This window comes from Nymphalis io, chromosome 23 (assembly GCF_905147045.1).
Source record: "Nymphalis io chromosome 23, ilAglIoxx1.1, whole genome shotgun sequence".
Classification (NCBI taxonomy): Eukaryota; Metazoa; Arthropoda; class Insecta; order Lepidoptera; family Nymphalidae; genus Nymphalis; species Nymphalis io.
The window spans coordinates 1,603,270-1,624,763 of NC_065910.1; the positions used below are offsets into that span (position 1 = coordinate 1,603,270).

General features: G+C 35.7%; 1 protein-coding gene across 1 annotated transcript; it reads right to left on the reverse strand.

Annotated features, from left to right (window-relative positions):
• Positions 1–1,442: 1,442 nt before the first annotated feature.
• On the reverse strand, positions 1,443–21,362 carry LOC126777631 (uncharacterized). Its single transcript, XM_050500740.1, has 15 exons — positions 21,174–21,362; positions 20,957–21,099; positions 19,651–19,910; positions 18,401–18,602; positions 13,670–13,795; positions 13,085–13,193; positions 11,737–11,873; positions 8,901–8,978; positions 8,416–8,498; positions 7,582–7,707; positions 6,851–6,998; positions 5,604–5,725; positions 4,537–4,669; positions 4,060–4,359; positions 1,443–1,940 (listed from the first exon to the last, which is right to left on the reverse strand). Exons 1-15 carry the CDS (start codon positions 21,185–21,187, stop codon positions 1,732–1,734), a joined length of 2,190 nt encoding a protein of 729 aa, XP_050356697.1. The 5' UTR covers positions 21,188–21,362; the 3' UTR covers positions 1,443–1,731.
• Between the last annotated feature and the right edge of the window lie 132 nt (positions 21,363–21,494).

Here is a 21,494-nt window from a genome sequence, read left to right on the forward strand (position 1 = left end):
ATAATATGAATACACACTGTGTTTACTAGAATAATTATAAATAATTTATGTACGCCTTGAAATTTTATAATATAATAGTCAAGGATGGATATTGGTAGTCGATATAGTCAGCCAAGACATTGCCATCTATATATATTTTTTTTTACTATTAATAGGCCAGCGTTTGACCGTTGACTTGCCTGATGTTAAGCATCGACACGGTCTAAGATGTAGCACGCTTGCCTATAAGAAACCTGTTTAATCTGGATTTGAAGACACCAACATTGTACCTATCGGGAAATATGGACTCAGGCAAAGCATCTATACAAGTTATTTAATAAAATTTATAAGAAATTGATTAACATCCCAGTATTATAATACTTTTATGAATTATTTTATAATTTTATACAAATATAACTATATAATATAATTAATATTTCTACAATGACATTAATACACAACAAATTTACAATAAATAATGTATTCATATTATTAATTTTAAACTATGTAAATTGTATATGTTATGTTTGAGTTTGTTTTGAGATTACATTAAAATAGTGATAAATATTGTTTTTTTTTTTTCATCAACAGCCAATCGTAGTTCTACTGAACATAGCCCTCTCCAAAGGTGCTTTTTTTTTCAGCCTTTTGCCGTCCACTGCTGAACGAAAGCCTCCCCCATAGAACGCCAACCATCCCGATCTTGGGCAGTCCGCATCCATCCCGAACCTGCCACCTTTTTTAAATCGTCGGCCCATCTTGTCACAGGGCGTCCTACACTACGTTAAAGGTGCTTGCTTTTTGTTATTTATATTATATTAATTTATATAATTTCTTGCCCGGTATTTGAATCTAAAACTCGTAACAGCTCCAGAACTTCAGTTAAAATAATTAATCGTAACTAGTACTGGCTTTAAATTTGATATATAAAATTTATTATATATATATATTAATCTTGTCTGTTCCTTTAATCAGTTTTTTTTATATATTTTTTATTCATACTAATACATTTTATTGCACATTAAATGCTTTATTTATACCATTTTTGTCTACCAAGCTTTTTTTATTATAAGAGAACGATATTTTTTATTATCTGATGAGATGTTCATATTATATATCAAACTAGCTTATCGTCCCGGCTTCGTACGGAAGATAATAAGGAAAATGCATTTTGGATAGGATTTGCGTACGTTCTTATTGAGCGGAAACTTAACTGTGACAAATTTCAAGTCAATCGGGTGGTTAGCTTAGGAGATCTCGTGATGAGTGGTATTTTTCTGATGAACATTTTTTTTTTATTATAATAGGTAGGCAGACTAGTAGGTTGCATAACATTTTGTTACCTGAAGTTTTGAAGTTGAAGAGATACCGAAAAGTTAAACATTTTTACTAAACCGATAAATAAGAACAAATCGTCAATACAAACTTTATATTTCTCCGATACATCATTTTTCGTTCCAAACATAATATTACATAATTTTTTAGTGTATCAATAAATTTCATGCAAACAATATATCACATTAGAAAGTTCGTTATCTTTTGTTCGATGTTGGATTAGTTCAGAGCATTCTATCAGAATCTGCTAGGATGCTCTTGGAATTTTATATGTTACAAAATATAAAAGGGACATTGGGACTGACGTGTGTAGGACAACAGTCCCTAAATTAAATAAAGAAAAAAAAGTTCGTTATCTGTGACTTCAAGTAGCAACAACAAAAAAAAACTGAAAACTGACCAAACTGAATTGAAAACTTATTTTGTTTTCGAAGTAGCAATTGAATTATCGCTTTGTTCCGGCGCTGGCTTTATCTTTGGTATAAATTTGGGTATGAGATTAGGTTTGCCGGTCATAAAATGAATTAAAGTGATGTTCGGTGCTTTCGTGGCTGCGTGGACTCCGACGTCAAGGCTGCCAGTATCTGATACGACAGCGCCCTCTAATGTATCTGGCTTTTCATTATCTGAAAATCATATTCGCGATATGTACTTACGTGTATATGTACATAAACTCCATATATGGTTTAATAATATTTTCTTATATATATAGCTATTCCTAACACCCATAAAATACAGTCGACAATTTCGGAAAAGCTCAGTAAATACCAAGATCTAGCAATCGAATTGAATTGATTCCCATTGTTATATCATCAATTGGAGTCGTACCTAAGTCTGCAACGAAGTCTTGATATGTTACAGGTTCCTCAACACACTGATCATTTACTCCAAACGGCACCTCACCTATCACCTAGCCCCTACTCGCGCTTGGCTACGACCCGTGTGTTTAGGTTTTTGTTACGAGAGAAAATGTAAAATAAGAAAATAATAATAAATCATTCATTTCGACCAACGAGGACCATATACTGCAATGGAACTGTCTTCATAAATAGAGTTTTTTAAAGGTATAGTTCCGTTAAAACTTCTGTTTACAATAATTAAACATGAGACAAAAACGATTATTTTTTTGTCTATTATTTGATGATTTCGGACTATTCGTACCGAAATGTAAATAAAAACTCCATTTATAATTAATAAAGTTCGATATTGTATTTTATATTTTGGCAGATTGTTCAAAGAGTTACAATTTAATACGTATAAAAGATTGAGAAGGGGAACACCAGTAGTCTATCGAACATGCGTTCCTATTTAGTGAAAGCACATGTCGACACGGCGTCTAAAAACCTCTTCAAGAAAATATTAAAATGACTTTGCTACATTATCGGAAAATTCAAGAAATTAAAAACAATAAAAATGTTTTGCAATTAATACACATCTCTGTAAAGCCTATGAAGCTTAAAACAAATTGGTAGATAAAATATGGTCACCATATGGTAAATGCAAAATTAGAAGAAAAAACAGAATAAAAGCTGATATTTTTGTTGGTGACACACAATAATAATAATGGCCAGTGAATATCTCCAATCCTCAACACGACAGACTTTCTTGGAAATTAAAAAAACTGAGAATTACAAAGAGCTTATTTTACATTTAATAATAATAATAATATCCTGGGTCATTTTTCACACACGGCCATCTGATCCCAAATTAAACTTGTACAAAGCTTGTGCTATGGAAACCAAACAACTGATATACTACATATACTACTTTTTTTTTTGTAAATACATACTTATATAGATAATTACACCCAGAATCAGGACAAACAAACATTTTCATGCACACAATGTCTGTCCTGGGTGGGAATCGAAACCACATCCTTCGGCGTGAAAGGCAAGTATCTACCAACCACGCCAACCGGCTCGTCGACATTTGTTAATAACTTTAAGCTCAGGTTGCAGAATGTACTTTGAAGTACACATGCAACATGCACTTGGACCAGTTGAAGGATTACTATCCTCCAAGGATTCAGAAGAGTAAGAAGAATGTTTATCAACAAGAAATGATTAATGGACTTAAAGGAACGTTATCGAGAATATCGCTATATTGGTAGCGAGAAACTGTGTGGAAACATTCGCGGGCTAATTCGAGAATGTTCGTACAGAAGCACTAATCGAGCAAAAGTTGTAGAAGTATACAAAACAGTCATTTTTAAAGCGTAAGTATATTTTTTTTTTTCAATATGATTGGAGATTTACTTCAACGTGATTTTTAGGATGAAACATGTAAATATATAAATTAAAGTCCTTTTTCTATTCATATATAATGGAATTTATAAGGAGTATTTCTTTAAAAAATCGTTCTGGTTAACTTTTGTAGTTAAACTTCTAGTAAATTTTATATAAGGTCCTCCAGACCGATTTCGACCACGGCGGCCAATTTCGAGAGAGATTATTATACTGCGCAAGACATATTATAGTACACAAGTGTGTGCGCAAACACAGCCGCACTCTCTATTCCCTAGCTCTCGTAATCCGATGGGACGGCACATCGACACGACCGGAACCTCCGGATCAGCGGCCTTATACCTAGCCACTAGATAAACGAGGCAACTTTTGACTGCGCGTGAACTCTTTCCGGTCGTGTCATAAAAAATTAGAATCAAATTTCGTGTTGACTTGTGGTATGTTATGAAACGGAGCGGCCGAGATGCGTTAGTCATGTCCATACATAAACCATGGGGATTACCTCCTCTTTTGGGTCTCGTGGTGGTGGTGCAACGAGGGTCGGGCGGCTCGCTCGTAGACCACACGTCGTAGTCCGGAGTCCACATCTCGCGGTCCTCGGGCTCGTAGCCGAACTCCGTCTCGTGCATCGGGCCGCGATACTCCACTGGCTGCATGGTGAAGTCTTCGTAGTAGGTGCCCTCTTCTAACTTCCAGTGGTGAATATCGATAAGTGTCATGTTCTTCGGCCAGCCCCACGCGAACATCTCGAAGCTACACGAGTCGGAGAACATGAGGTATACCGATATTTCGAAGACAGATCCTGAAATAGAAGTAAAATTTAAATATCTATAAACCATTGGCAGAGTTGTTAGTACCAATGTTATTATTACATTTAAATGGATGCTCCTTTGGTAACCTATGCGTTCCAAATTTTAACGTTGGTCGCTTGTGAGCATAAAAATCAATTACGAACAGAAGTATTTTGTTAAAAAAATACCTTTGAAATTATAGCATGGCGGTCCCCTAGACTCCCTCGTGCAAAAGTGCTTGACCCTCATCTCGGAGACGGCCGAAGCATTCACCAACTCCATCGTCAGGCACGTGAACTCCACGTTTTCGTACAATGAGAACTGCACAAACAGATTATCGAAAATTGTCCAATCAGTAGTCCCCACTAATGGACCTAACTAAATCAATAATATTAACCTTATTATAACTTACAATTATTTTTTTAAATTGATCTATACATTTCCTTACCGCTTTATTTATCTCATGTCATTTACCCAAAGGTTGTCAGGAAGAGATCGCTCTTTTTGTTTGTGTTTATAACTGTGTTTCTGTAACCCTTTTGGTGTACAATAAAGCATATTCTATCATATTGTACATCGCACTTACTACTTATAATATACTTATATGGCAGGCTTTAGACTCAAATAGGTATTCCATGCCTTTATGCACTACAAACAGTTCTTGATTAATATATATTTCTATTACAACACTATTCCACTTTACTGCTTATACCTAAATTAATTTTACTTCAAAAGTTCCGAACACACATACACGAAAATTCAAAATGCCGTCATGTATGGATACATACTAAATAAATACCGTAAATCGTTGCCTCGTTGGTCCAGTGGGGTAAGGCCGCAGACCCGAAGGTCCTGGGTTCAAATCTCATATTCGGCCAATAAAAAGCTATTGAGTTTTTTGTGCACACGTCTTATGTAAACAAGATCAAAGTTCTTTATTTATCTATATTTCACTGGAATAGGCTATAGAATAAATGGTTAATACTTGGTACCTAGACAGGCCTGTTTTTTTACCCTGGAAAAACGCATTACGCATTTACCCACGGCAACAGCGGTCGTAGTGTGGGGCTCGCCGGTGTCCAAGGCGCCGAGTGCGCCCCGGCCTCCCTCCCCCCCGGACGGACGGACGGACGGACCCCGGACGGACGGAATTCCCACTAAAAAACCAGCGGTACCCTTTCCGTCTTAACGAGGAACGCGACGGGATCGCTTGCGCATGCTACCTAGACAGGCCTTCATTATGTGTTATACTCACATTGTACGTCAAAAATTGATACTGATTGTTGTCTGTTCGTAACACTACCACCTCCCGGTAAAGCAAGTTTTTTTTTTCTTCCTCGTCACAATTGCCAAATCTCTGATAGGCATGACTCCCGCCTGAAAAGGGTAATATTTCTTATTAATTTATTATATTTTCATATTCTATGCGGGATCTCTCGAACTCCGCTGAATTGAAATAAATCTAGCGTACACCCCGCGGGGTGGAAAGCATTGCTTGATTGCAATTTTTTTAATAAATGTATGATATTTTTGGTACCTACAATAAATACATTTTCTCTTATTTACATATATATTATATATAATAACTAGGTATAGATAATAAAATAAATAATATCCTGGGACATTATACACACACGGCCATCTGATCCCAAACTAAGCAGAGCTCGTACTATGGAAACCAGACAACTGATACTACATATACTACTTCTCTTTCGTAAATACATACTTATATAGAATTACACCCAGACTCAGGACAAACAGACATATTTATGCCACAAATGTCTGTCCTGTGTGGGAATCGAACCCACAACCTTCGGCGTGAAAGGCAAGTATCTACCAGCCACGCCAACCGGCTCAAATGCATAAATATTTCGTATATTTTTTACGATGTCTATCTGCCTGTGAAAGACACATGTGTCGATTTGCGTACATGCGAACAAAAACGACATTAATTGATATTCTATTTAATAAACTATCTGTGTTTTACAATTAGTAAATGTTGGTAGGGGCTTTGTGCAAGCTCGTCTGGGTAGGTACCACACACTCATCAGATATTCTACCGGAAAACAGCAGTACTTGGTATCGTTTTGTTCCGGTTTAAAAGGTAAGGGGGCATGTGTAATTACAGGCACAAGGGACATAACATATTAGTTTCCAAGGTGGCGCATTGGCGATGTAAGCGATGGTTAACATTTCTTACGATACCGATGTTCATGGGCGTCGGTGACCACTTACCATTAGGTGGCCCATATGGTCGTCCGTCTACTTATATTATAAAATAAAATAAAAAATAAGTATTATTGTTGTAATTGGCCCTAGTTTTTTTTTATATACTATTAACGTATTAATGGTCAGCGAGTTAACTGACATACACCTCGCTCACACAGCCTCGAGGCTGTCGATACTTTGTTACGAAATATGTCAAGATGAGACCATAGACAATTTTCAGTACTTACAGTTTTGACATTCTTAACAGTAAACAATACCAAATACGATTCGTACTTCGCAGGATATATTTCTGCCTCGATATCTTCGAGATGCTGACCCTGCGGAACCGGCCGAGGCTGTCCTGCACCCACGGGGAGTACGCCAGCATGTCGAGGTAGCGCGACGGCGCGCCGCAGCCCGGCCCGCGCACGCCCAGCCCGAGCTGCGGACGCGAGGGTCTTACATTCAGTCGGATGAGATTATACCTCCAATGTGTTCGCGACATGAAGAAACTCTTCGAGGAACAGTGTAGTAGATAATCAAATGAAGCGAGTCTTCAACTCCCTAACACTGATGTTAACCCGTATTTATTGAAATTCATTGAAAATTAAAAATTCGCTCCATTTAAGTTTCTACTTCAGTGTTCCTTAACAGATTTTTTCATGTTAATTTTTCTTTTAACGATTAATTGCGAACACATTAGTAGGTAATTTATAAACAAGGATCTGAGATGTAGAAGATAAGAGCGACCTTTAATAAAGATCGACTTATTTTACCAACTGCCCCATACTCGGGACAAACAGACACGTTCATGCACACGAATGTTTTTCCTGGGTGGGAATCGAACCCACAACCTTCGGCGTGAAAGGCAGGTATGTACCAACCACGCCAACCGGCTCGCCAAATAAAATTCCCCGGATTTTAACGAAACGAACCTCAATTGCAACTCGATTATACTTGATTATCTCGTGCCTGAACGAGAACCCATGGAATAAATGAAATGGAATAAAACACATAGCACGCACCAGCTGCCAGCGCCCCCACACGTCGCGCGCCACGAGCGCCCCGCCCGCGCGCCACACGCACACGTCGCTCCGCTCCACGGACACCGCGCACGCCACGTGCGGGGGACGCATCTTCTTTGCGTACAACTAACAGATAAAACGTGTTTTTTATCACGGTGCAATTGCAATTTCAGATCGATCTTGGGTCGGGCCGCTAAAACGCTTGGAAGTTCGCAATGTTTACACTCCCGTGCCTCGGATAGCGCGTAAAAACGTCAAATCATAAACCGAACTCTTTTTGGTCGTTTTTTTTTTTGTATATAGAATACGACAGCGGACGAGCATATGGGCCACCTGGTGGTAAGTGGTCACCAAACGCCCTTAGACATTGTAAGAAATGTCAACTATCGCTTACATAGCCAATTTTCCACCAACCTTGGAAACTAAGATTGGGTGGCCCATATGCTACTATAAAAAAGTGCTATTCTGTAAGAACTCACTTCATCGCTCACCCGTAAAATGTGGACAACCGTCTATGGTGATATACTATTTATACTTGAAATGATATAAATATTATAATCAAATCCGATCATTTTGATGTTTCACGACCATTTTATGCGTTGCGTTTCGAGTTTGTTCTTACAGAATAGCCCTACAAACATGTATAGTTACGTAAAATGGCGTTGAAATACTATTAATGATATATAAATCAAGAACTTTGTTTGTCTATACTCAACTGTAATAAAATATAAAGTACAGTCTGAAAAAGAAAATAGCATTTGTCACGTCACTTAAGTAAAAAGCTGATTTTTAAATCCGATTTTTCGATTAATAACTATACGTTGGAATACTTACATTCGCGCGAACATAAAACTCCTTACACAAACTTGGCATCACGTATATCACGGGGATTACTTGCTTTTGGAGAATAGTATAATCTAAAAAAAAAACATTATTATATATATTAAAAGTATACATAAAAAATCATGGAAAAAGAGATATTTATAAACCGAAGTGTTTAACAAGCCGAGATGGCCCAGTGGTGAGAACCGATGATCGTGGGTTCAAACCCGTTCAAGCCACCACTGAATTTTCATGTGCTTAATTTGTGATTATAATTCACCTCGTGCTTTACGGTGAAGGAAAACATCGTGAGGAAACCTGCATGTGTCTAATTTCACTGAAATTCTGCCACATGTGTATTCCACCAACCCGCACTGGAGCAGCGTGGTGGAATAAGCTCCAAACCTTCTCCTCAAAAAAAAAGGGAGAGGAGACCTTTAGCCCAGCAGTGGGACATTCACAGGCTGTTACGGTTACGGTCTAATAAAATATATTACCATTATCTTTAAATTTCACAACGTAAAACTCAGGATTTCTCAATCTATCTGGAGGCGGACATAAAGGTCTTATCTTTTCTGTAAAAAAGAAAATGTGTCTTAATAAAATTTAATGGTAACACCGACGCAATATTGATTTTTCTATAGAAACTATTTCAACTAGAAAGCTTGCTTAATCTGTGTTCGTCCTAATTGTTTATGTTATCATCATATGGAAGTTGGAAGTGTATACACTCCCGTGCCTCAGAAAGCACGTATTTCACTAGTTCTCTAATTCCCACCCACGGCTTCTTTTACGTGATTGAGGGGAACAAGTATATTTTTCTTTTGCTATACCCCTGATAATGTCCTCCAGACCGATTTCGCATACAGCAGCGACCTCTATTCCCTAACTTTCATAGTCCGATGGGAGGGCAATCCGATAAGACCGAGAGTCAAGTCATGAGTTCTGAGGCATGAGAATGTACACACTTCCAGCTTCCACCGGGCTGGTACTGACAGACAAAAACTTAAACTTAACTTCGACAGAGACACCTAATAACTTTTTATTGGCCCGTCTTTGGATTTGAACCCAGGATCTCCGGGTCTGCGGCCTCACATCTAGCCACTAGACCAACGAGGCAGTCGAACGACGTTCGAGGTTTATTATACCCCTGATAAAGTGTATATAAAATATCATGGTGATCGGTTGAGTAATAACGATATAAAAGCGTAACACGCAAACTCCCTTTCGCTTTTATAATATTAGTTAAGATTCTAAGGAATCATGAAGCGAAGGCATAATTATCAAAACGAAGTCTTTCAAGTTAGAAATATTCGACGTAACGTTAGTAAAACCGGAAATACGAATAAAAACAGTGTTAAATATTAAATATACACTTTTTCAGATATAAGAACTTAGTTATACATTATTTTTTCTTGTCTCGCATATTCTTCTATTGTTGTAATTAAATTTAAATTTATTTATATGGAGTGTTATGAATTTGCTATAACTAATTACGTTTACGACAGCCGGAGGATTTAAAAAAACCAAAGTTTCCAACACTTTAATTAATTACTAAACATTACATACAACTTAATCCTAAGAGACAATACTTCTCGATACTGGATACAGATATTGAATACTAAAAATAATTACTCTATCCTAATATATAGTGTTAAAATGCTGATCACTTAGATTAACTAGGTGATACGTGTAGAGCTGACTCGCGGCGGCGACTTCGCGACTACGTGCTGCGTCAGCGATCCCCCCTGAGATGCTTTTTTTTTTTTTTTTTTATATGCCCCGGGATGGCAAATGACTCTACTCCACCTGATGGTAAGTGGTAGTAGAGTCGAAACGCGACGACGGCCAGTACAGTCGGGAAGAATGTTCTGTACTAGCCGTCCCCGCCTTGCCGGCCCGCAAGATGCCTCTTCACGCCTCGTTTATTTATTTATTTATTTTTTTTATTTATTTATTTATTTTAAGGACCACTAGTAGCTACTACATGTTTTAATGACAAATGTAAAACAATTTAGTGAAAATAGCTAACATGTGAAGCTTTTTAAAGTAGCCACAACAATTACAATATTTGTTTTAAAAATACATTAACACATAATTATAGAAACATGAGTAGAAAGATTAAAAAAAAAAAAAATCCAAATTGGTACAAATTAAAGATCATAAAAAAAAAAAACATGCACTTAATAAAATTAAAATTAATAACACAAATAGTTTGAAATTGATATAGGTACAAATTAAAATTAAATAATTCATTAAATTCATGCAAAGTTTACGTTACAAAAAAATTACTAAAAATATACTAATTAATACAAAATAAAATTAAGATAACATTATTTATTATTTATTTATTTATTTATTATTTATTTGCATCTCTCAACAATTCTAGCGCCCGTTTACGATAAATCATGGCAGAGTCATTAAAAATATCTAGATCTTGACAAAAACCATTGTACAACCGTGATGATCTAGGCATTGGTGCATTACATCCTAATTTCGTTTTTGATATTCTGACATCAAAAGTGCCCAGAAAACTACGAACATTGCGCCTTGGAATACGATAGTATATCTTTTCAAGTAAGTAAGTACAGTCGATTCTCGTTTGAAGGAACCCGGGTTGTAAGAGGAGGGGAACACGTGAGCTGGTAAGGAATTCCATTCTTTGGTAGTGCGACAAAGAAAGGACTTGCCAAATTTCTTTGTGCGCGATGGAATTGATGTCACAGTTAGGCGGTGACATCGAGAACCAGCTCGCGTGGACTTAAGAAGGAAGGGGGAAGCAGGAATTAGAGAGAATAATTCCTCAGAGCACTCGCCGTGATACAGTCGATAGAAAGCGCTCAGTGCTGCTATCTCGCGACGCAATTGTAAAGGTTCAAGGGTGTGTGTGACCTTTACGTCGCCAATAATGCGTACGGCACGTCGCTGCAACCGGTCCAAGGCCTCCAGTAGGTACTTAGCGGAGCCATCCCAAAGGTGCGAGCAATATTCAACGCAAGACCGTACCTGTGTTTTGTATAACAGGCACAGTTGTTGTGGCGTGAAAAAACGCCGCACCTTGTTCAGAACTCCGAGTTTTCGTGAAGCTGTTTTTATAATAGCCTCGATGTAATCCCTTGGACTAAGGTCGCAGCGAACGTCCATCCCTGTACGTAACAAACTGCTTTTTCTTTTTTATGTTTGATTACAAACGATACAACCTATAACTAGTTGTTACACTATTCTGTGTGTGTGTGTTTTTTAATGTATTAAATGTTCTTTTTAGTATACAACTGTTGGTAGACCTTAATAAAAAATTAAAAAAAAAAAATACGAGCAACGATTGTCACTTACCACTGCGAACAGGCGTTTTGAGCTGCACTAAAGCGACCGTGTTGTATGTTTCGCCATACTCGGGATGCAATACATAGTTGCGAACACGACGCTCGCCGTGCTGCCAGTCATCGCCGAGAAGAACGAAACTGTTTGTTCTGGAATTATTTGTGACATCGAAAAAATATTTTAAATTACTTTAACGTTATTTCTTATTAAAAATGTTCTTTATTTAAGTGAGCTTTTTTACAAGGTCTTTGGAATCAATTAAAATATATATGTAAAACTATATCACCACCGTTTCGAAATGTCGATTTAGTAAAAGAAGAAATAATCGGAAGAAATAAAGATAAATTTCATAGAAAATACATAGGTATTTTCGATGAAATTTATCTTTATTTCTTGTCAAGTCTTGTCAAGTGTACATATAATAAAAATGTAACTGATCGCTGTCTGTACATGGACGATATTTGAGTAACTATAATCGGAGGTCTTTATTAATGCAATAGAATCCAAAGCAATGATTGTTAGAATTTTTGCCTGTTTGTATGTGTATTTGTGCACGCTAATCTTAGAAACGGCTTAACGGATTTGGGTGCGGTTTTCACTAATGTATTGTGGCTAACTTCCCTTAAAATACAGTTATTTGTTTTATTTCAATCGGTTATAAATAAAAAAAGTATGTCAATTTAAAGAATCACGTCGAACATTTATTCGATAAAAATGCTATAAAATAATAGTTCAGTTGGCACACGTCGGTCAACGCATCCACGTAGATATCTTTAGTTGAATCTTTTGTATTTTAATGAAATTTCTTCTAAAAGAATGCATTACTTGCAAAGTCGTTTTTAGAAACATGCCATTAATAATATATAAAATATATCGAGATATGATCATAAGTTTACAAAACTGACTTACAACTAGTGCATACAAAATAAAATCTACGCTAAACAGAGTGTTAATAAGTTGCAGTCTTCTGGATGTAAACCTAGCATGCTTTAAAAAAACATATTTAACAAGTTTCTAGTACTTTTTATAATTTTGACATATTTGAACAGGTACTAAGTAGGTTGTTTGAAAATACTCATACATACATAAGTATTTGTCTTCGGTTCGTAAATAACTTTGTTTATCCGGTTGCGGCAAAAATCAATAAATACTAATATCCACGATAATAAAACTAAAAATGTTGTATAATATTTTAGTATAAAATATTATAAGTCTGCTCTTAGTGATTTCTTTTGAGTGAGTTATACGCGGGTGAAACCGCGAGCTCAGCTAGTTTAACATAAGTAAGACAGCCAGTAAGGAGCCAGGGATATGGACATAGGCATATGGATGAGTGTATCAAGGTAATTTTTAAAGTTACCTGAAATCATTTTTAGGCATTGGTCCAATATCTGCAGCAGAAGCTATCACAAACTCAGCTTGTATTAGCGCAACGGTTGTCACGGCTCGTGCTTCACCAAAGCTGTCGTCTGTCAAAAATACGCAAATAAACATTTTAAATATCTCCTTCTTTAGCTGGTCTCCGTTAAAATGGCCGCCGTGTCCTAAATCAGTGCAGGTTATCAGTGAGGTAATCATTATCGTTACATTTATAACACTTACCATCTAATGCTGGGTGTAAGCATATATGTAAATTTATTTAAAAATCTATTATTTAATATGCGCGCCCCACTTATAGTACATCATATTGGCTGATAAACCATAATGTGCTATGAGTTATAACCCTGAGAGGCTGAGAAGCACTAATAAACTTTCATGAACTTCATTTGTGTTTATATTTTATACTTTACACGGTAGTATGACGTCATCAGGGAACCTGCTTCTATTGGAATAAATCAACAGAACGGCTTGGTAAAATTTGCCATAACAACAGCAGCCTTCGATCATCGGTAAAACATCGAGGACTTTTACAATATAAATAATGTAAAACAATTGTAATACACACAGAAAGAGTAATACAGTATTCCGAGCCACGGGTACTGTGAAATCTCAACGTCGCCCTCCGCCACATCCACTTCATGATCTATCCCACAGTCTATCACATCCAGTTCCACGAGATGTACGTGTAACACTGTAATATATTTATCACATAAGATTAATCGTAATTAACTTACTGGTAGTACAGCTTACTGGTGGTAGAACTTTGTGCAAGCTCGTCTCGGTAGGTACCACCCGCTCATCAGATATTCTACCGCCAAACAGCAGTCCTTGGTATTGTTGTGTTCCGGTTTGAAGGGTGAGTGAGCCAGTGTATTTACCGGCACAAGGGACATAACATCTTATTATCATCTTAGCGTTGGTGACCAATTACCATCAGGTGGCCCATATGCTCGTCCGCCTTCCTATTCTATAAAAAAAACTTACACTTTGTGTTTATGAATATCCACCACATGTATTAACCAACCCGTACCGGAGCAGCGTGGTGGAACAAGCTCCAAACCTGAGCCTCAAGAAGTGGGATATATACAGGCTGTTACTTTAATTTTCCAACTCACAGACTGACACATCATAAGAATCCAAAAATTATTGATGCGATCGACTTGAAAATAAACATTGTTAATCCGTCCGCGATGTAGACGCTCACTAAACAAAGAATATTTAGCTATTTCAATTTTAAAAATTTGTTTTAATTTTACACATAGAAGGTATTCATACGCAAGCGATTCCGTGGCGCTTCTCGTTAAGACGGAAAGGGTACCGCTGGTTTTTTAATAGGTATTCCGATGTTCAGGGCGCACAAGACACTGGCGAGCCCCACATACACTGTTCCCGTGGAGTAAATGCGTAATGCGTTTTTCCAGCGTTAAATAAAATTAAAAAAAGGCAGCTAGTGTTCCTATAATAGAGCACCATCACTGTGCTTCGATGAATAAATAATCCTTTTAATTATACTTGTAAATAAATGATTGACAACAATTGAATACAAACGAATTAAATAATGAACTATGATATTGAAAAAAAGGGTTCACCTACCTTTACATAATATTGTTAATAACACAAATTTAAAGTGCGAAAAACACATTTTACTTAACAATATCGTATATCCAATGAAAACTTAATGTTTATCTTACAAATGTACTTCTTATAATGAAATTATAATTCAGAGTATTCCAACAAAATGATTCAATGCAAAATGTTATGTATTATTATGAAATGCGAGAAGTATTTATAATATCAATATTTGTTTACAAGATGGGACGAGAAATTAAACAAACTTTTGTTTAAATAAACTTTATTTCGGAGATTGCAAATATGCCGTATATAACTCGAAAATTATTAAAACGTATTCTTCAATTTTTTTTTTTCTTATATTTATGTGCTCAGAAATTTTTTGCCACAAATTTTTGTATTATATTCACATATGTTGTTTAGTAAAGACTATTACTAGTCTTTTGTCGTTTTAAAAGTTTTTTTTAATGGGTCGAAAACGACCTTGTGGCCAGATAAGGGTTACCAATAATTCGAAAACCAAGAAGGATTTATTCTGCAGACATTTTCATTTCATAATGTCTTATCTTGAAATGATAAAATGCAATTACATTTTTGTATAAGTAGAATAAAATATCATTAAAAAAATGTTATTTACAATATTTTAATATTCAATTATTACAGTTATTTAGCTTAGATTTATATAGAGATGTATATCGCGAGTATGATTTTTTTTTTTTTATAGAATAGGAAGGCGGACGAGCATATGAGCCACCTGATGGTAAGTGGTCACCAAACGCCCTTAGACATTAGCATTGTAAGAAATGTTAACCATTGCTTACATCACCAATGCGCCACCAACCTTGGGAACTAAGATTTTATGTCCCTTGTGCCTGTAATTACACTGGCTCACTCACCCTTCAAACCGGAACACAACAATATTAAGTATTGCTGTTTTGCGGTAGAATATCTGATGAGTGGGTGGTACCTACCCAGACGAGCTTGCACAAAGCCCTACCACCAGTAGTATGATAAATGTATAAGTCGCAGAATCAAAGATAGGACGCCATAATTAGAGTATAACGGCGTCTTTTAGCGGTTCTCGGAAACGCTTGATTGAGGTGGTGGATACACGAAGTGAGAGTTCCCAACTTGACAGTTTTTTTTTTTGTTTGCCGTCCACTGCTGGACGAAAGCCTCCCCCAGTTATGAGTTGTTAATAATTTGACATCGGAGACTTGAGGTTTGCTGAACGCTCTCGCGCATGGGACTTTGGAAAGAGCTTCGGGGGCGAACGGTTGTCTTCCTGTATCGAACTTGCTGCGTTTCCAACCACTAATCGGTGTGGTTAATTGTTATTTTGTGATTATCGATTGTAAGCGAACAAATGAACAGCAATGCTACGAGACTGAACTCTTATTGTGCGCCTCCAACATGTCTGATGACGCCTCCGACAACGAATTGCCCCACGTGATCGACCCCACGCCGTTATATATAAGACAGGCGTAGTACTTTTAAGTAGCAACTTCGATAATTCTCTGCCTCAGCTGAGCTCGAGTAATTTATTTTAAAATAAAGAACAATGATTTTAAAAGCAAAACTGCTTCTCAAATATCTATAAATAATTTTAGAGTTTTTACTTTATTTTGGAGCAATTAAGTATTATTTTAGTTATGACTTGCGTGTTGTTAAACCCGTCCAGAAGGGACAAGGAAATTGTGCATTGTAAGCATTGATATATAAAAAACACTAAATACACAGTCACGAACGAAAGTAACACTCGTAACTGTCACCGAACACTCGGTGTTACACTACATTATATATAAATAGTTATAATTATACTATAAACATTTTTTTGCAAATTCAACCTTACGCTGATTGCTTAAATTTGTTTTCACCAAACAGTGTGCATAGAGAAATAAAATTTCACGACCGAAATTAGAATATTATTTATACTGTTTATTTTTATACGACATTGAATTAGGTGTTAAGTTTGTTGATTTTTTTTTTTTTTTTTATAGAATAGGAAGGTGGACGAGCATATGGGCCACCTGATGGTAAGTGGTCACCAAACGCCCTTAGACATTGGCATTGTAAGAAATGTCAACCATCGCTTATAGCCAATGCGCCACCAACCTTGGGAACTAAGATTTTATGTCCCTTGTGCCTGTAATTACACTGGCTCACTCACCCTTCAAACCGGAACACAACAATATCAAGTATTGCTGTTTTGCGGTAGAATATCTGATGAGTGGGTGGTACATACCCAGACGAGCTTGCACAAAGCCCTACCACCAGTTATTGTGTTCTAAGCACATATTCAAAAGTTCAAATAATATTAGTAGAACATTCGATATAATATTTACGAACATAAAAATATAATCGTCGAATTAACGACCAATTCTGCTTGTGGGATTCGATTAAAAACTATATTATAATATATAAGGTATAAGTACTTGTCAAAAACTTTAACACAGAAATGTTCAAAATTATTAATTTATTAAACATAATAAAAAAAAATCGACTCCATTGAATAAGAACAGGGTCATTTGTATTATACGACTAAAATAAAAGGCGGCTGTTACGCATTGTTCTTACAATGACAATGCGGCCATTGAAATTTGCCGTAATTATACTTGGACCGGTGAGTGAAGTTTTGAGACAAATTAAATCAAAATCACATATTGCGTTGTATATTGTCATAAAAACAACAAAAACAAATCAATTATCAAATCAAAAACACTTTTACTTACGCTTTTACGCGCCGTGACGCGGGCAACGCGAGACTATTTGAAATGAGCGCACAATTTTGATTTGTGCGCTCATTTTATGCGGACGATTTTGAGACGCTGTGTGCATCTAGGGTTTTTTTATATATCAATGATTGTAAGAGTTAAAGACACGTAAACTATCTATCTCTATATAAATCTGTAATCATTAGCTTTGATCATTCATTACCGGTTACTATATTCAAGAAACGACTCGTTTTGCTTACGGCTAACAGGACCAATTCAAAAGCGTCCCAATAAAAAACGTTCCGAAAGTTTAAAAAAACGTACGTGACCTGTATAAACTTATAGGAACATTACTACAAGACCATACAGCGTCGACCTCAGACTTTGATTAGGGGCTACATTATCTTTCAGCGAACTATCTCTAACTATCGAAATATAATGTTAAATAAATAACAATTAGCACATTTATATAAATCAAACAACGCTCATGTATCCTTGGATTTGTTTGTGACATTATTGCGCTCTTTCTGCCTGGCGCCTCGACAGATCGCTCCTCTCGCTCTGACCCAAGGCCGACGCTGTATATATTCGTCATATATAGGAACCGGGAATAAATATCGATTCCGAATTTTAGAAATAGAGAAAGATGGATTAAAGCAAAAATCACTGACACTATGCTGACAGACGATTTTTTATCTATAATACGCAAGCGTGTCGCCTCCATTATGAGCAGAACTTCGAAAAGTACCAACACCCTCCTCAGCACATTGGCTTGTAAATTGGACAGTCACTTCTGGGAACACTGGAATGGTGTACATGTGAAGCGGGTCTAATTCTAGGATTAAGTACTAACATAGTTTAAGCATTCGTTACTAATCTATTTAATTTTAATTATTTATTTTAATTTATTTTTTATTATTTTTTAATTTTATTTGAATTTAATGTTAATTTTAATTTAATATGGATTGTTTAATCTGAAATAAAGTATTATTATTATCATTATTATTATGCACCTCTTAATCCTGTAAGTTTTCTGTAAGCACTGAAATGTTCTAAATATTGATAGATAGTGTCCATTGGTGTATAGATTTCGTTCATTCGGCTAACGAGGTGTTGCGGTGGCTGGACGGGTACAGACGGGCCTAAAAGCCCTTGTAGGAATTCACGAAGTAGACCCCACACCGCATTCGCCATTACACATGGACGATATTCTACCTACAGGATTTAAAAAATTCTATTCACTTAACTGTTGTAACAGTTTCATAATTTTCGTGTTTTCTTAAAGCAAATGACAGGCCGTTTGGCGGTAGATACTTGCCTTTTCACGCCGAAGATTGTGGGTTTCGATTCCCACCCAGGACAGACTGTGTGCATGAACATGTCTGTTTGTCCTGAGTCTTGGTGTAATTTTCTATATAAGTATGTATTTACAAAAGAAAAGTAGTATATGTAGTATATCAGTTGTCTGGTTTCCATAGCACAAGCTTTGTAACGGCTTAATTTGGGATCAGATGGCCGTGTGTGAAAAATATCTTAGGATATTATTATTATTAATTATCAGTGAGTTTTGCTTATCACAAATGTGTACTATTATGATTATTTCCTTCCCTGTACCTTCACTTGGGGTCAGCAAGGTATGCCTTCGTCCTCCATTCATATGCTGTCACTCACTCCACCTGTTTTATGCATATCATCTTTCACACAACCTATTTACCTTTCCTTAGTCTTCCCCTCCATTTTCATTCATAACTATTCAACACTGTCACATTTATTTCTTTTCATTTAATCCTCAAATCACAATAAACAATTTCCTCTAGATTTGTCTATGATTAAGGCAACATTCAAACTTTTTCTAATAATTTTGTAAAATTTAAATAACAGAACAAAATGTAATGTAGGGGTTTTGGTGTGCAACTAGATCTATGTAAGTGTATTCATTTGCCGATTTATATTTTAGGTCATTAAATATTTTGTGGGTCAAATAAAGAAATAAATAAATTCTTTTCCGGACACGCATTCATCTCAACATTCTCACTTCATGTAATCAGTTATCAAATCTATGTATATATTTTTCATTTGTTTCATACTACCTTTCTTACTTCATCAAGATATTTTATAATCTAACTAAATCTTCATTCACTCTTATTATTCATACCAATTATATTTTGTGTGTGGTACAGGAGTAGATCCTTTATTTTAAATTGAAACCAAACCAACAAAAAATTATATTATATTAACAAGCAAAAAGAAACATATGACTCACCTCAACAAGAACACCTTTGAAACTTTGATTCATCGTCACCGAGCCCAGTTTCACGCAGAAGTCACCAAGCTCAAATCTTGGTCCTTTGCTTTCTATTTTTGTTTGTTTTTTAGATGTGTAGTGCTGTGACAGCTTCATCATTAATAAGTCGAACAACCCATCCGCTATGACATGGATATTTTTCGTACCACTCTCTAATATTGAGAAGACAGATGCCGGTTGCTCTGAATTATGAAGAATGTGGACTGTTTTTGTTGTACCTTAAAATAAATATCAAATTACAATTTATTTTATTTAATATAATATAATAGAATTGTGAGTTACGATATCTCATTATAATTTTTAAAATTGTTAAACTAACCTAACACCTCACCCTTATTAATTGACATTCATACCTACTCTGCCTTAAACTAGTAAACATTGGCCGATTCGGTTCTGACGTTGTGGTCAAATATAACCTAACCTATATGACTTTGCCCTAATTTACCTTATTTGCCTAATTTTCTGTATGATTGTAATTGTCTTCGTAGAAGAATCTTTTTAATACTCTCCACTGGGACTCGATATATGTATCAATACAGTGTGTCAGTGAGTCCATCTTCGGCCACAAATGGTTTGTCATTGTTTGGATCACTATAGTTCATTTTTTTATGGATATAACAATACTGATCCACACAATCATAAGCCTTTCAATGATCTGTTACATGATCATACAATTTTTATTTAATTTCTTCTAAGGTAATAATTAATTTTTACACAATAATAGATTATAAAAGAACAACAATAAATATTTTAAAAACAAAATCATCATAAAAAAGTATTCTATAACTTCAAAAATGGCCAAGAGGTTGGTTAGTGACAGAACCGAATTGGCCCATATTAACTAATCAAGGCAGAGTAGATATAAACGACAATTAATAAGGGGAGGAGGGTTAGCCCTCCTTATCCCTTCCCTTTAATCTGACACTATTTTAGAATAAAATTATAGGAAATGATAGTTCAGAGGTAACTAAACCTCAAAACTTTAATCATGAATATCTCGGTAACCATGGGTTTCCATGGGGGGAGAGTGGTACAGGAGGGTTGTACACTTTCCCCCCATACCTCTCCTCCACATTTCCCACCCAAAATCGAGATGCGAATTTCTAAAGCAAACCTTTTTATATTATCATATTACTTTGCCATTGTGCAAAATTCAAATTATTATTAGCAAAAAAATTTTATTACATTTTATTTTTTATGTACTTTTAGATTATGCACGGTAAAATGGTTTGCAATTATAATGTAGAGAAAAAGAGTTCCTTACCCAGTTGGGGAAGTGAAAGATAACTTTCGCAATCCACAAGAAACTGTCCCTGTTGTGTTGCGCCGAGAGCTAATATCCTTTTTGTTAACAACTCTATTACGTATGTACCGGTTTTATTCTCGGGCACTGGATACTGCTGCAAACTGTGAAACGTGCATTTTATTTATTAAAAAAAATCATCACATTAAAAGACCTTAATTTTCCAGAAAATACTAACACTGTGACACCCATCCTTACTAAAACTTATATAGACTATTTTAAGGTTGTAAAGAAAACTTTCATTATATATTTTAGTAATTTTAGATCTTGATTTAGAACATTCTTAGATTAAAACATACAAAGTATTGTATTCATTACATACGAATTTCCAAGTTTACAAAGAAAAATAAAATTAAAGCGGTAACAATCAACAAACAGTAGATTGACAGTGAGTTGCCAAATTACCGTTCTAAAATATTTTAGAATTTACAAAATAATATTTCCAAAAATAATATAACTAAATTAAATCACAAATACATGTTTTGTTGCCAAAATTAAT

Bases quoted from the DNA above. Each gene is read 5' to 3' on its own strand.
- LOC126777631 (XM_050500740.1), bottom strand. The intron at 11,874-13,084 runs GTAACTTTAAAA...AAATAATTCCAG, and splicing joins ATGCCTAAAAATGATTTCAG to AACAAACAGTTTCGTTCTTC. The intron at 8,499-8,900 runs GTAATATATTTT...TTTTTTTTTTAG, and splicing joins TGTGAAATTTAAAGATAATG to ATTATACTATTCTCCAAAAG.